We start from the raw sequence: 15,656 nt of genomic DNA, 5'->3' as shown, positions 1-15,656 counted from the left end.
CGCTTCCAGATTCCCCCCAACACCGCAAAAAAAGCTATAAAAGCAATCAAGCATGATCAGATGAGAGAAAAACCAGAAACTCTTTTTGCTGACTGTTACAACAATGGGACAAAAAGTAACCTCATTTTCTACTCACATCAGCCAGCGGCTTGGATCACAGCAATAAAATCACACTATACCAATGTTAAACTAGAAAATACCGCAAATGGGTCCATAATGAAAATTAACACACCAGGAGACAGTTCAACCACGACGGTCAACGCGTACAATACCGGAACAACATTAGTGCAAGGCAACCTCGACAGATTTGCAACGACCTTCAGGACACTGAAAAGATTAACTAAGGGGGGAAGGAACAGCCCCAGAGTGGCCCGCACTCCCCCCAACATTGACAACTTACCAGGAGAAAATCTGCCTGGTCAGGAGGTGAACGAGCCACACAGTTCAAACCAGACACTAACCCCGGGGAACCACAGCCACACGATACAACTGACAAACCCCAGCATAACTACCAGGGAGGAAGCCACACATAGTCCCCCTACCATTCCCAGCTCACCAAGAGAAGAGCAGCATAGCCAGGAAGTGAGTGAGCCTTCCAGGGCCGACCAGCCTAGCCAGGAAGTGAGTGAGCCTTCCAGGGCCGACCAGACACATACCCCGGGATCACACAGACAGATACAACCAAAAGATAAATTTAATCAATTAGAGATAGAGATGGTTAAACTTAAAGAGGAGTTCCTCAAAATGAATGACGAACAAAAGCAGGAGAGGGAGAGACACGAGAGCTGAATCTACTTGAGAACCAGGTGAATCTACTTAGGAATCAGGTGAAAGAGCTGCAGGAAAAAGAGAGCCATAGAGGAGAGATAACACCATTAGACCAGCAACCAGAGGCTAGAGATAAGACAAGACAGAGCCGGACGGAACGGCTGCACTCCCACACGGAACAAAAGCAACAGACACACACAATACAAGGGGTGCCACACAGACCAACCAGCATACTGATTCGCAATCTTCCCCCACCACCGTGGAACCACAAGCGAGCCGCTCACAAGAGATACGCACACACCAGACACCCCAGCCCAGCACACACACTATGAGTCCAATCGAAAGCCACCAGACAGTAAACACAAACAAGGCTGACGTCGTAATACTCATAGACTCAAATGGGAAATTTCTATGGGAGAAAAAGCTTTTCCCTAGAAATAAAGTAGAAAAGATCTGGTGCCCAACAACAAACAGAGCCATGGGATGGCTGACCAAAGCCAGATTAGGCTCCCCCCAACACATAATAATACACACGGGCACAAATGACCTAAAGGCCCAACAGAAAGAGGTAGCAACATCGCTCAGAGCAATGATTAGGAAGGCAAGCAGTACATTTCCAAACACTAGAATCACTGTTTCCACAATATTGCCGAGAACAGACTTCAACAACAACACAATTCATGAGATAAATGCCAGCATAGCAAGGGACTGCGAATCAAACCACAACGTACACCTGGCCCAACACCCCACCCTCGATGAGGAATGTCTTTACGACCACGTCCACATCCAAAGGCAAAGAATATCGATCTTTGCTAAAGCCCTGAAGGACGTCGCTTTTAACCGGGTCCATACCCAGACTCCAAGAGGACGCCCCCCCGACCACCAGAGATCAGCGGGGTACATATCAGGAACACTACAAAGACCACCAACACACCAACCGAGACCAGGGAGGATCCCCATGCAAAACAACAATATCAGACCTGCACCACTCCTGTCCCACAGGGGAATAGGACCGCTCCCAGCCAGACAGAGGGAGAGATGCACAGGACGTACGCAATACCTCAGACAGAAACAATCCATTAAGAGACAATAAGCAGATGTGCAGCAGCATCTACTTCCGCCTTATGGATCAAGGACTAATTAATAGAAAGAACTGTAACCAAATTGTATTAACTTTTATAGACAACTGAAGTGATTTTTTTTTTGCCACACTTAGACACGACAAACACGTACCACTCTTTAACCTATCATAGTAAAAGATCAAACTTAACATGAAATCCTTATATATTTCGACCTGGAATATCCAAGGTCTACGCTCTTCGGTGCGAGAAGTGAAGAGTAGGACCCCAGAGTTCATAGATGAAACTAAAGACCTAGATATTATCATTTTACAGGAAACTTGGTATAAAGGAAAAGGACACACTGGCTGTCCCCAAGGGTACACTGAGCTGGTGGTCCCCTCCAATAAATTACCAAGTGTAACCCAAGGCAGAGACTCCGGAGGCATACTGATCTGGTTTAAAACAGAACTTAAGAATTACATCAAATTTATAAAAAAGGGCGAAAACCATATGTGGCTCAAACTTGAGAGGGAGATTATCTCAAACACCCAAGATGTTTACATTTGCGCACTTTATATCCCTCCAATCGATTCCCCGTACTTTAAAGAGGACACCTTCTCCAACATGGAGGGGGAAATTATCCAATACCAGGCCCAGGGGAACGTGTTGATCTGTGGGGACCTCAATTCAAGAATGGGCGAAGAACCAGACTTCACCAATAATCAGGGAAACAATTACGTTTTCGGGAATAACCACTGACATCCCTTCCCTTCCATACAGGCATAACTGCGACAAGCAGTCAAATACCAACGGAAAACAGCTACTACAGCTCTGTCAAAACCTGGGTCTGTACATTGTCAATGGTAGGTTCATAGGAGACCTCCTAGGAAGATCGACCTATTGCTCACCTCTTGGCTGCAGCACAGTAGACTATATGATTACAGACTTAGACCCATCCTCTTTCAGAGCACTCACAGTCAAACCACAAACAACACTGTCAGATCACAGTCAAATTACTATGTTCCTCAAAAAGACAGAAACAAACAACATAAAAACACAACCCAGTAAACTGTACAACACCAAAAAATCGTACAGATGGGCCAAAAACGACACGGAAAAATACCAGAAAACAATTAGCAATGCATCAACTCAAGCTCTCTTAGACACCTTTCTGGATAACATATACACTCACAATAAAGGCGGCGTAAACCGGGCAGTTATTAAACTAAACAATATTTTTGATAATTTGGCAACAAATGCAAACTTGAAAGCTCGCAAGAACAAACCCAAAACAAAAAACTATGAAAAATGGTTTGACCGAGATTGCCATAACATGAGGAAAAAACTTAGAAAAATATCAAACCAAAAACACAGACATCCAGAAAACAAGGAATTACACCTTACTTATTGTCAGACACTAACACAATACAGAAACACACTCAGAACCAAAAAAGAGCAATATATTAAGAATACACTCAGCTCCATGGAGGAATCCATTGATTCCAATTGTTTCTGGGAAAACTTGAAAACACTACACAAAAAACAACACGACAATTTGGCCATTCAAAATGGGGACACATGGGTAAACCACTTTGAAAAATTATACCAGAAAAACACACTAAGACCAGAGCAACACTAAATATGCAAAAAACTGGAAAAGCTAGAAATGGCCATAAAAGATAACCAAAACCCGCTAGACGCCATAATAACAGAAAAAGAACTTCTTGAAAAACTCAAGGACCTGCGACCAGGAAAACCCTGCGGGACAGACGGCATACTAAACGAGATGATTAAACACACAGACAACAAAATGAAACTGGCTATCCTAAAACTCTTCAACTTGGTTCTGAGTGTCGGTTATTTCCCTGATATCTGGAACAAAGGACTCATAACGCCCATATACAAAAGTGGGGACAAAATCGACCCAAACAACTATCGAGGCATCTGTGTAAACAGTAACCTGGGGAAGGTATTCTGTAGCATCATAAACAAAAGACTTATAAACTTCCTTGAGGAGCACAATGTCTTGAGTAAAAGCCAAATTGGATTCCTGCCAAACTATAGAACATCCGATCATATCTTCACCCTACAGACCCTAATTGACAAACACGTTCACCATAACAAAAGCAAAATCTACGCATGCTTTGTAGATTTCCAGAAGGCTTTCGACTCCATCTGGCATGACGGTTTATTCCTGAAACTTATCGAAAGCGGGGTAGGAGGGAAAACATATGATTTAATTAAATCAATGTATACAAACAACAAATGTGCTGTTAAAATTGGAGACAAACAAAATACTTCCCACAGGGGCGGGGGGTGACGCAGGGCTCGCCAATCTCACCGACACTCTTTAATATTTACATAAATGGATTGGCAAAACTACTTGAACAATCTACAGCACCCGGCCTCACCCTATATGAATCCAAGGTTAAATTCCTCCTCTATGCAGACGACCTGGTTCTGCTGTCACCAACTAAAGAGGGTCTACAGCAGAACCTGGACCTGCTGGAGTCGTACTGCCAGACTTGGGCCCTGACAATAAATCCCCAAAAAACCAAAGTCCTTGTGTTCCAGCAAAGATCCAAACATCAGGGACCCAAAATAAATTTCACAGTAGGAACAACCAAAATTGAACAAACCACTAACTACACATACTTGGGCTTAAAAATCAGTTCTACGGGAAACTTCAAACTGGCTGTGAATGAACTGAAAGAGAAAGCAAGAAGGGCTTTCTTTGCCATCAAAAAATCAATCCAAATAGAAATCCCAATTAGCATTTGGCTCAAAATTTTCAAATCAGTAATTGAACCAATTGCACTCTATGGCAGTGAGGTATGGGGACCGCTAACTCAACAAGAATTCGCAAAATGGGACAAACACCCAATTGAGATCCTACATGCAGAATTCTGTAAAAGTATCCTCCGGACTCAAAGGAAAACAGTAAACAATGCATGCAGGGCGGAACTAGGCCAATATCCATTAATAATCACTATCCAAAAAAGAGCCACCAAATTTTGGAATCACCTACAAATGAGCAACCCCCAATGCTATCACTACGACGCCCTGAAATGCCAAGAGCTGACCATAAAGAAGAATACCCTCAGTCAACTAGTCCTGGGACTCAATAAAGTAACTAATAACAATACTAACAATAACCAGCCCCAGGACAGTGACAGGGTAACACAAAGAATTCGACCCAACACAATCATCGCTAAGCAAAAGGAAAAATATCTGACATATTGGGCAGAAACAACAAAAACCCAAAGCAAACTCAATTGCTACTTGGCCCTAAACAGACAATACAACATAGCTGATTACCTGACCATGGTAAAGGATAACAAACTGAGAAGAACCTTGACAAGGTACAGACTTAGTGAACATAGCCTAGCGGTCGAAAAAGGCAGACCAGGCTGCCAAGAGAAGACAGGATATGCTCTCACTGCAGTCAGGGAGTAGTGGAGACAGAGATGCACTTCCTCACAGCCTGTGGAAAATATCAGGACATCAGGGAGAATTTCTACCAAAAATTCTCACAAATATGCCCTGAATTCAGAAATCTGAATGACAACCAAAAACTCCCATTCCTACTGGGAGAGAAGCTGTGTAACACTGGTGGCACACTATGTTACAGCTTGCCATGAACAGAGGGACAACCAGTAAACTAAGAAAAGAATATATATAAACAATGCGAATGTATATTTATACACTCAGGGATATACCTGTTTATACACTGTATGAATAGAACTGCGTTTATGTGCTAAACCATAAATGTATTTTGATGCTTTGGCAACATAAGATGTAACTTATCATGCCAATAAAGCGATTTGAATTGTGAATTGTGAATGGAATTGAGGCAGAAGATCAGCCATGATTGAATGGCGGAGCAGACTCGAAGGGCCGAATGGCCTACTCCTGCTCCTATTTCTTATGTTCTGATGTGGGCGTCGCTGGCAAGGCCAGCATTGAATGCCCATCACCTTACACAAGTGACTGATCTTCGCCGGGGGGGGGGGGGGGGGTGTCACAGTCAGTTCCTCAGCCAATCACACAGGATTTCCAGTTCAGGGTGTTGGTGGGGGGTGAACTCAGGATGTCAAAACCCCCCCCCCCCCCCCCCTCCCCGGGCTTCCTGGCCCAGGAGCAGAGCACAGTTGCAGACTCTCAACCACTTATCCGAGCCGAGATCAGCTAATGGAGCACACACCAGGGACGGGGCATCTTACCGTCCATGCAACCCAGCACGGCAAGGAACCATGAAGCTGTGCGCTCGAAAAACAACCGCCTGCCTTCTGATAACCAAAAAAAGAACTCGCAATTAAATAGCGCCTTTCACGACCACCGGACGTCCCAAAGCGCTTTACAGCCAATGAAGTACTTTTGAAGTGTAGTCACTGTTGTAATGTAGGAAACGCGGCAGCCAATTTGCACTCAGCAAGCTCCCACAAACAGCAATGTGATAACCAGATAATCCGTTTTAGTGATGTTGGGTTAGGGTTAAATATTTGAGGGATAAATATTGGTCCAGGACACCGGGGAATAACACCCCTGCACTTCTTCCAATCGTGCCGTGGGACCCTTTTACGTCCACCTGAGAGAGCAGATAGGGCCTTGATTTAACGTCTCATCTGAAAGACGAACCGCTGGCTGGTGAAATGGGCAGACACGTGGAAGATGCAATTTAATGCGGATCAGTGTGAAGTGATGCACTTTTGGAGAAACAACACGGCGAGGCAGTATAATCTAAATGGTACTATTGAGCGGGAGTGCAAGAACAGAGGGGCCTGGGGTGCATAATCACAAACGTTTGAAGGTGGCGGGGCAAGTTGACACGGCGGTTAAGAAAGCGTATGGGAAATTTGGCTTTGTAAATAGGGACATGGAATGCAAAAACAAGGAAGTCGTGCTAAGCCGTTACAAATCACGAGTTAGGCCTCAGCTGGAATATTGTGTACAATTCTGGGCACCACACTTTAGGAAGGATGTCAAGGCCTTGGAGAGGGCGCAGAGGAGATTTATCAGGATGATACCAGGGACTTCAGTTATGTGGAGAGATTGGAGAGTCTGGGATTGTTCGGACAGCAGAGAAGGTTAAGGGGAGACCTAATAGAGGTTTTCAAAATCATGAGGGGTTTCGATAGAAACGGTCTCCTCTGGCAAGTAAGTCGGTAATCAGAGGTCATAGATTTAAAAGAATTGGGAAAAGAAGTAGAGGGGAAATGAGAAGTTTCCTCACACAGGGGGTTGTGGTGATCTGAAACACACGACCTGAAATAGGAACCATCAAAAGGCAATTGGACACGTACTTGAAGAGGACTGATTCAGGGTTATGGGGAAAAGCTGGGGTGCAGGACTAAATTGGACAACTCTTTCAATGAGCAGGCACAGGCGGGATGGGCCGGGCCGAATGGCCTCCTCCGGTGCTGTATGATTCTCAACGACCCAGAGGAATTACTGTGCGAAAAGAAAGAATTTTATAAATAAATTACAATGGAAAAAGCAGGGAAGGCGGTTGGGAAGTTATTTCCTTTTCACAGAGATGCAATTTTTTTAATGGAAAAGTTTATTCCTGAAAAATTCCACAAATTATTCATCAATATTTTGATCCAACAGGATCAGAAGCCCACCACTAAATCAACGGCACAAAAGCTTTCTTGTTAGACCCCTGGCCCGTGGTCAGGTGGGAGGGGCTGGAGTACCGAGCCAGAATGCGAAACGGTCTCCTCGTTTGGCAGTACAGAGTTGGTACAGAGCACACGCTGGCCCGTCTCGGGGGGGCTCCAGGGAGGCTGGAGAAGCACGCAGAGTGTCTCCACAGTCCCGAGCATCGCGGCGACCAAATGAAATTACTTCTTGAAACGGTCCAAGGCCGTGATCTGATGCGGAGCTCTCTTCTCGGTCACTTTCTGTTCTTTCTGGACCTTCATTTTCTTGTCAATGCTATGGCGGATTAATTCCTGCAACAACAAAAAAAGAGAGGGGCGATGAACCACCGGTGATTATTGCAGTGAAATCAGAGCCATTAAAAAGATGAAGGGAAATCAGACGAGGGTCCCAGGCATCGTTCCCGTTAAGCTGTGCGGCGGTCCCGTGCAGGCCCGGTCACCGGTTTTTGACTGGAAGAACCCGCGCATGCACGGAAACTTGAATGAGCCATGCAGCCAGTTAAAGGGCCGCGCACCCCCACCCCCAAAAAAGGAAACATTGGTCACAGGCACACAACAGGCGTGAGCAGGCTGCCAGTTCACAGAGCGCTGGGAGTGAAATCGTGCCGAGGGTTGGAATGGGCAGGTTTGTGCGTCAGGTCGCCGAGTTGAACCATTTTGCCAGCAGGCTCTGGGGCTTTAAAAAAATTTTTTTTTTAAATAAAAAGCAGAGCTCCCCCGTCTCCTGAATCCCACGCAGTCGGGACTGCTGGACGAACATGTTCACAGGGTGGTGTGATTGCCTTCGCCGCTGGGCCCAGCCAACATGGACTCTTGCTGCGAAGCCAGCGATAACCACACTCTTCGTAGGAGTGGGGAGGGGGGGGGCCCCCCTCAACACAGCGACCGTTCCAACGCTCTGCTCTGTGGAGGGGCAGATCCCCCCCCCCCCCTCCCCCCGAGTTTGTGCCTCCCGTTTCCCCCCTGGCAGGCACGGCAGTGAAGTGCTGAGTGGCCCAGGAACCACTCCAGTAAATGGGGAAGGGGGGGGGGGGGCGGGGGAGGAATAACAAGCAACTAAACCCCGATCCCAGAACAAGGGGGAGGGGCATAACCTTAAAATTAGAACCGGGCCATTCGGGGTGATGTCAGGAAGCACTTCCTCACACAAAGGGTAGCGGAAATCTGGAACTCGCGCTGGCAAAAAGCTGTTGAGGCTGGGGGTCAATTGAAAAATTCAACACAGAGATGGATCGAAGTTTGTTGGGTCAGGGATCGAAGTTTGTTGGGTCAGATTGATGTAAAAAGACTACTAAGCACTTGATTTGAGTATAAAACAAGGCTTTAATCAACTGTTTCACAACCATGAGATTCTAGTTACATCACTAGTTCCTGGTTACAAAAACGTCCTGGGCAAGCTGGGCCCACGCCCGAGTATTTATACTCCTTGGACGGCGCCACCAGCTGGCTGCCCAGTGTTATTTCATGAGTCATTTCTTCATGAATGATCAGATTCATGACAGAGGGTATTAAGGGTTATGGAACCGATGGAGTAAACGGAGTTAAGATACAGATCAGCCATGATCTGATTGAATGGTGGAACAGGCTCGAGGGGCTGAATGGCCTCCTCCTGTTCCTATGACCCTTCCCCTGAAGCGAACGTTCGGTCAATCCCCCTCCCCCCTCACCAGTGACGAGATAGTGTGTGCGCGCGCGCAGGTCACTGGATAGCGACCAGAAGCAACGTCGGCTGCGACCTCTGACCACCACCCCCCCCGGCACTGAGGCCAACTGCAGTGACCCCGCTATTCGGCTGGCTGAGATCGGTTCATCGAGCAGAGGCCGGGAATCAGGCCCGGCGCCTCCCGTTAGCCATGACGGCCAGTCGGTGTCTCCGCGCCCCTTTGCTTTGCCCGATCTTTTGTTTCACTGCTTGGAGCCCTCACTCACCCTCTGCTCATCCAATGCCACCTTCTTCTTCCGTTTCTCCACGTTCTTTGCCGAGCTCCGCCCTTTCGTTTTGTGCTTCGGCTCAAACTTCTCTTTTTCCGCAGGATCGAACCCCTGTCAGTGAGACAAACGCAACACCGGCACTTAATCCCGCAGGTCAAAGGGCACAGGCAGGTGCATCACGGGGATGTGAGGGAGCGCTGCCCTGTCGGAGGAGCAGTACTGAGGGAACGCTGCACTGTCGGAGGGACAGCACTGAGGGAGAGCCGCACTGTCGGAGGGGCAGTACTGAGGGAGTGCCAGGGCTGAGGGAGAGCCGCACTGCCGGAGTGGCAGTGCTGAGGGAGAGCCGCACTGCCGGAGTGGCAGTACTGAGGGAGAGCCGCACTGTCGGAGGGGCAGTACTGAGGGAGAGCCGCACTGCCGGAGTGGCAGTGCTGAGGGAGTGCCGCACTGTCCGAGGGGCAGTACTGAGGGAGAGCTGCACTGTTGGAGGGGCAGTACTGAGGGAATACTGCACTGTCGGAGGGGCAGTACAGACGGAGTGCCGCACTGTCGGAGGGACAGTACTGAGGGAATGCTGCACTGTCGGAGGGGCAGTACAGAGGGAGTGCCGCACTGTCGGAGGGGCAGTACAGAGGGAGTGCCGCACTGTCGGAGGGGCAGTACAGAGGGAGTGCCGCACTGTCGGAGGGGCAGTACAGAGGGAGTGCCGCACTGTCGGAGGGGCAGTGCTGAGGGAGTGCCGCACTGTCCGAGGGGCAGTACTGAGGGAGCGCCGCACTGTCAGAGGTGCAGTACTTAGGGAGAGCTGCACTGTCGGAGGGGCAGTACAGAGGGAGTGCCGCACTGTCGGAGGGGCAGTACAGAGGGAGTGCCGCACTGTCGGAGGGGCAGTGCTGAGGGAGTGCCGCACTGTCCGAGGGTCAGTACTGAGGGAGCGCCGCACTGTCGGAGGGGCAGTACAGAGGAAGAGCCGCACTGTCAGAGGGTCAGTACTGAGGGAGCGCCGCACTGTCGGAGAGGCAGTACTGAGAGAGCGCTGCACTGTCGGAGGAGCAGCACTGAGGGAGTGCTGTTCTCGAGGCAAAATACGGAGGCCTGACACCCGCAGTTGGGATACTCACCAGACGCTGGACGCGTTCTTTGTGCTTCTGGTCCATGGTGATAAAGTCGATCTGTCCCAGTTTGGTTGGGTCCAGGGTAATCAGCTCAGGCTGAATCTGGAAGAAAAGGAATCAGTTTCATCCGCTGGTAAGATCCAATTTCTGAAAGCATTCTACTCCATCGGGCCAGGGGACGGTTGCAAGTGGTTCCTTTAACAGCGGCTCGGATACGAAGTTTACCAGACAAATAGCAACGTTTTATGTTTTAAAGAGGACGTGCAGAACTTTTCTCTATATTGTATATACACATTACACCTATCTCATACCTTACAGTGTAGAGCATGACGCTGGCTGCACAACACTGCTCAATGCCCAGTGGACAGACTAAGACAGAGTCTTGTACAAGAACGTGCAGCTACAGTAAGAGAGCGCAGCGGCAGTCCTAGCCCCTCAGAATCATAGCAGAATCTTATAGCACAGGAGGCCGCCATTCGGCCTGTATTGTCTGCCGGCTCTTTGAAAGAGCTATCCAAATTAGTCCCACACCCCAGCTTCTTGCGTAGGAACAGGAGGAGGCCATTCAGCCCCCTCGAGCCTGTTCGGCCATTCAATGAGATCATGGCTGATCTGCGATCTAACTCCACATACCCGCTGTTGGCCCATATCCCTTAATACCTTTGGTTAACAGAAAGCGATCAATCTCAGATTTAAAATTAATTGATCTAGCACTAATTGCTGTTTGCGGAAGAGAGTTCCAAACTTCTACCACCCTTTGTGTGTAGAAGTGTTTCCTAATTTCACTCCTGAAAGGTCTGGCTCTAATTTTTAGACTCTGCCCCCAGTCCTAGAATCCCCAACCAGCGGAAATAGTTTCTCTCTGTCTATCCCATCTGTTCCCCTTAATATCTTGAAAACTTCGATCAGATCACCCCTTAACCTTCTAAATTCTAGGGAATACAACCCTAATTTGTGTAATCTCTCCTCGTAACTTAACCCTTGGAGTGGGCCTTTGGCGTAGCGGTAGCATCCCCGCCGCTGGGCCAGAAGGCGTAGGGTTTCAAACCCCGCTCCAGACAGTCCCGGCAAGTGGAGTCGGAGCTCCGGCTCTAAATTCTGGGTTGACATCCAGCGGGATACTTGCGTCCGTGGGTGTGAGTGGCCCCCCCCCCCTCGTATGGGTTGTGGGAGCCCGTAAAACCCTCCCGCCATAGGACTAACCACCCTAATGGCTGGTACGAAGATGGTTACGGTCACGGAAGGAGCGTTAATCGCGGCCAGAAATCCTTCCACCACTTCATACAGTTCCCCAAAGGGATCAGTGTGAAGACACGTACGACGACGACTTAACCCTTGGAGTCCGAGTATTATTCTGGTAAACCTACGCTGCACGCTCCACAAGTCTCTTTGGACGTCCACTGTTTTTAGCTCTTCATCATTTAGAAAATGGACCATGTACCATGTACAGCAGGCACCTCAAAGCACTGGAGAGGTACCACCAACGCTGCCTCCGCAAGATCCTGCAAATCCATTGGCAGGATAGGCGCACCAACGACAGTGTTCTTGCTCAGGCCAACATCCCCAGCACTGAAGCTTTGACCACGCTCAATCAGCTCCGATGGACGGGTCACATTGTCCGCATGCCGGATACGAGACTCCCAAAACAAGCGCTCTACACGGAGCTCCGGCACAGCAAGCGTGCTCCAGGTGGGCAGAGGAAACGCTTCAAGGACACCCTCAAAGCCTCCTTGAAAAAGAGTAACATCTCCACCGACACCTGGGAATCCCTGGCCCAAGACCGCACAAAGTGGAGGAAGGCGCCGAACACCTCGAGTCTCTTCGCCGGGAGCAAGCGGAAGCCAAGCGTAGGCAGCGCACGTCATAGAGTCATAGAGTTATACAGCACGGATAGAGGCCCTTCGGCCCATCGTGTCCGCGCCAGCCATCACGCCCTGTCTAATCTAATCCCGTATTCCAGCATTTGGTCCGTAGCCTTGTATGCTATGGCATTTCAAGTGCTCATCCAAATGCGTCTTGAATGTTGTGAGGGTTCCAGCCTCCACAACCCTTCCGGGCAGTGAGTTCCAGACTCCAACCACCCTCTGGGTGAAAAAGTTCTTTCTCAAATCCCCTCTAAACCTCCCGCCCTTTACCTTGAATCTGTGCCCCCTAGTTATTGACCCTTCTACTAAAGGAAAAAGCTCCTTAGTATCCATCCTATCTATGCCCCTCATAATTTTGTACACCTCAATCATGTCCCCCCTCAGCCTCCTCTGCTCCAAGGAAAACAAACCCAATCTGCCCAGTCTCTCTTCATAGCTGAAGCGTTCCAGCCCTGGTAGCATCCTGGTGAATCTCCTCTGCACCCTCTCCAAAGCTATCACATCCTTCCTGTAGTGTGGCGACCAGAACTGCACACAGTATTCCAGCTGTGGCCTAACCAGTGTTTTATACAGCTCCATCATAACCTCCTTGCTCTTATATTCTATGCCTCGGCTAATGAAGGCAAGTATCCCATATGCCTTTTTTACCACCTTATCCACCTGTTCCGCCGCCTTCAGGGATCTGTGTACCTGCACACCCAGATCCCTCTGGCCCTCCGTCTTGCCTAGGGTCTTACCATTCATTGTGTATTCCCTTGCCTTGTTAGTCCCCCCAAAGTGCATCACCTCGCACTTTTCCGGGTTAAATTCCATTTGCCACTGTTCCGCCCATCTGACCAACCCATCGATATCGTCCTGCAGACTGAGACTACCCTCCTCGCTATTTACCACCCTACCAATTTTTGTATCATCCGCGAACTTACTGATCATACCTTTTACATTCATATCCAAGTCATTAATATAGACCACAAACAGCAAGGGACCCAGCACCGATCCCTGTGGTACCCCACTGGCCACAGGCTTCCAGTCACAAAAACAACCTTCGACCATCACCCTCTGCCTTTTGCCACTAAGCCAGTTTTGTATCCAATGTGCCAAGGCACCCTGGATTCCATGGGCTCTTACCTTCTTGACCAGTCTCCTGTGCGGGACTTTATCGAAGGCCTTACTGAAATCCATGTATACCACATCCACTGCGTTACCCTCATCCACACACCTAGTCACCCCCTCAAAAAATTCAATCAAATTAGTCAGACATGATCTTCCCTTGACAAAGCCATGTTGACTATCCCTGATTAATCCTTGCCTCTCCAAGTGGAGACTGATTTTGTCCCTCAGAATTTTTTCCAATAATTTTCCCACCACTGATGTTAGGCTCACTGGCCTGTAGTTCCCCGGTTTTTCCCTACTCCCCTTCTTGAATAATGGAACTACATTAGCGGTTCTCCAGTCCTCTGGCACATCCCCTGTGGCCAGAGAGGTTCTGAATATGTGTGTTAGAGCCCCCGCAATCTCTTCCTTTGCCTCACACAGCAGCCTGGGATACATTTCGTCCGGGCCTGGGGATTTATCCATTTTTAGGCCTGCTAAAACTGCCAATACCTCCTCCCTCTCGATGTTAATGTGTTCGAGCATATCACAGTCCCCCCGCCCTATTTCTATGTCTACGTCAACCCAAACACCCCACCCGCCCGCCCCACCTGTGACAGAGACTGTAAGTCCCGCATTGGACTAATCAGTCACCTGCGAACTCATTTTTAAGGTGGAAGCAAGTCATCCTCGGTTCCGAGGGACTGCCTAAGATGATTTAGAAAGTACCCTGTTTGATCCTTTTTACGTCCAAAGTGGATGACCTCACATTTGCTTACATTGAAATCCATTTGCCACAGTTTTGCCCATTCACTTAATCTGTCAATATCACTTTGTAATTTTATGCTTTCATCTACACCGCCTACAACACCGCCTATCTTAGTGTCATCGGCAAACTTGGATACATGACTTTCTATGCCATCATCTAAGTCGTTAATAAATAGTGAATAGTTGAGGCCTCAACACAGATCCCTGCGGGACACCACTAGTCACATCCTGCCAATTAGAGTACTTACCCATTATCCCTACTCTGTCTCCTGTCGCTCAGCCAATTTCCTAACCAGGTCAATAATTTGCCCTCAATTCCGTGGGCTTCTACCTTAGTTAGCAGAGCAAGTTATTATCTAAATGGAGAGAAACTGCAAAGTGCTACAGTACAAAGGGATCTGGGGGTCCTGGTGCATGAAACACAGAAGGTTAGTATGCAGGTACAGCAGGTGATCAGGAAGGCCAACGGAATCTCGGCTTTTATTGCAAGGGGGATGGAGTATAAAAACAGGGAAGTCTTGCTGCAGTTATACAGGGCATTGGTGAGGCCACACCTGGAATACTGTGTGCAGTTTTGGTTTCCATATTTAAGAAAAGATAGACTTGCTCTCGAGGCGGTTCAGAGAAGGTTCACTCGGTTGATTCCGGAGATGAGGGGGTTGACGTATGAGGAAAGGTTGAGTAGGTTGGGCCTCTACTCATTGGAGTTCAGAAGAATGAGAGGCGATCTTATCGAAACATATAAGATTGTGAGGGGGCTTGATCGGGTGGATGCGGTGAGGATGTTTCCACTGATGGGTGAGACTAGAACTAGGGGGCATAATCTTAGAATAAGGGGCTGCCCTTTCAAAACTGAGATGAGGAGAAACTTCTTCACTCAGAGGGTAGTAAACCTATGGAATTTGCTACCTCAGAGAGCTGTGGAGGCTGCAGCATTAAATAAATTTAAAATGGAGATAGACAGTTTCCTAGCTGATAAGGGAATTAGGGGTTACGGGGAGAGGGCAGGGAAGTGGACGTGAGTCTAGATTCGGATCAGCCATGATCCTATTGAATGGTGGAGCAGGCCCGAGGGGCCGTATGGCCTACTGCTGCTCCTATTTCTTATGTTCTTATGTTCAGTCTCTTATGTGGGAGTTTATCAAATACCTTCTGGAAGTCCATATAAATAACACCCATAGACATTCTCCTGTCCACTACTTTAGTCACCTCCTCACAAAATTCAATCAGGTTTGTCAGGCATGACCTGCCTTTCACAAATCCATGCTGGCTCACTCAGCTCAACTGAAAATTTGAGGTGTTCAGTCACCCTATCCTTAAAGACTCTAGCAGTTTCCTGACAACAGACGTTAGGCTAACTGGTCTATAATTCCCTGGTTTCCCTCTCTCCCC

The 15,656-nt window shown here is 48.4% G+C and overlaps 1 protein-coding gene across 1 annotated transcript in view; it reads right to left on the bottom strand.

The window, feature by feature from the left end:
- Positions 1 to 7,338: 7,338 nt before the first annotated feature.
- The window catches only part of wdr46 (WD repeat domain 46), a 39,888-nt gene continuing 31,570 nt past the window's right edge, over positions 7,339 to 15,656 (bottom strand). Inside the window, exons 8-10 of the mRNA XM_085975290.1 lie at positions 10,549 to 10,644; positions 9,422 to 9,535; positions 7,339 to 7,783 (exon numbers count right to left, since the gene is read on the bottom strand). Coding sequence (XP_085831416.1) covers positions 7,673 to 7,783; positions 9,422 to 9,535; positions 10,549 to 10,644 — 321 coding nt within the window. The 3' untranslated portion in view covers positions 7,339 to 7,672. The remainder of the gene's footprint in view (positions 7,784 to 9,421; positions 9,536 to 10,548; positions 10,645 to 15,656) is intronic.

Source organism: Somniosus microcephalus, unplaced genomic scaffold (genome assembly GCF_052327205.1).
Source record: "Somniosus microcephalus isolate GS21.2 unplaced genomic scaffold, FLI_Smic_1.0 unresolved_chr1, whole genome shotgun sequence".
Lineage (NCBI taxonomy): Eukaryota > Metazoa > Chordata > Chondrichthyes > Squaliformes > Somniosidae > Somniosus > Somniosus microcephalus.
This window is presented reverse-complemented; position numbering and strand designations above follow the sequence as displayed.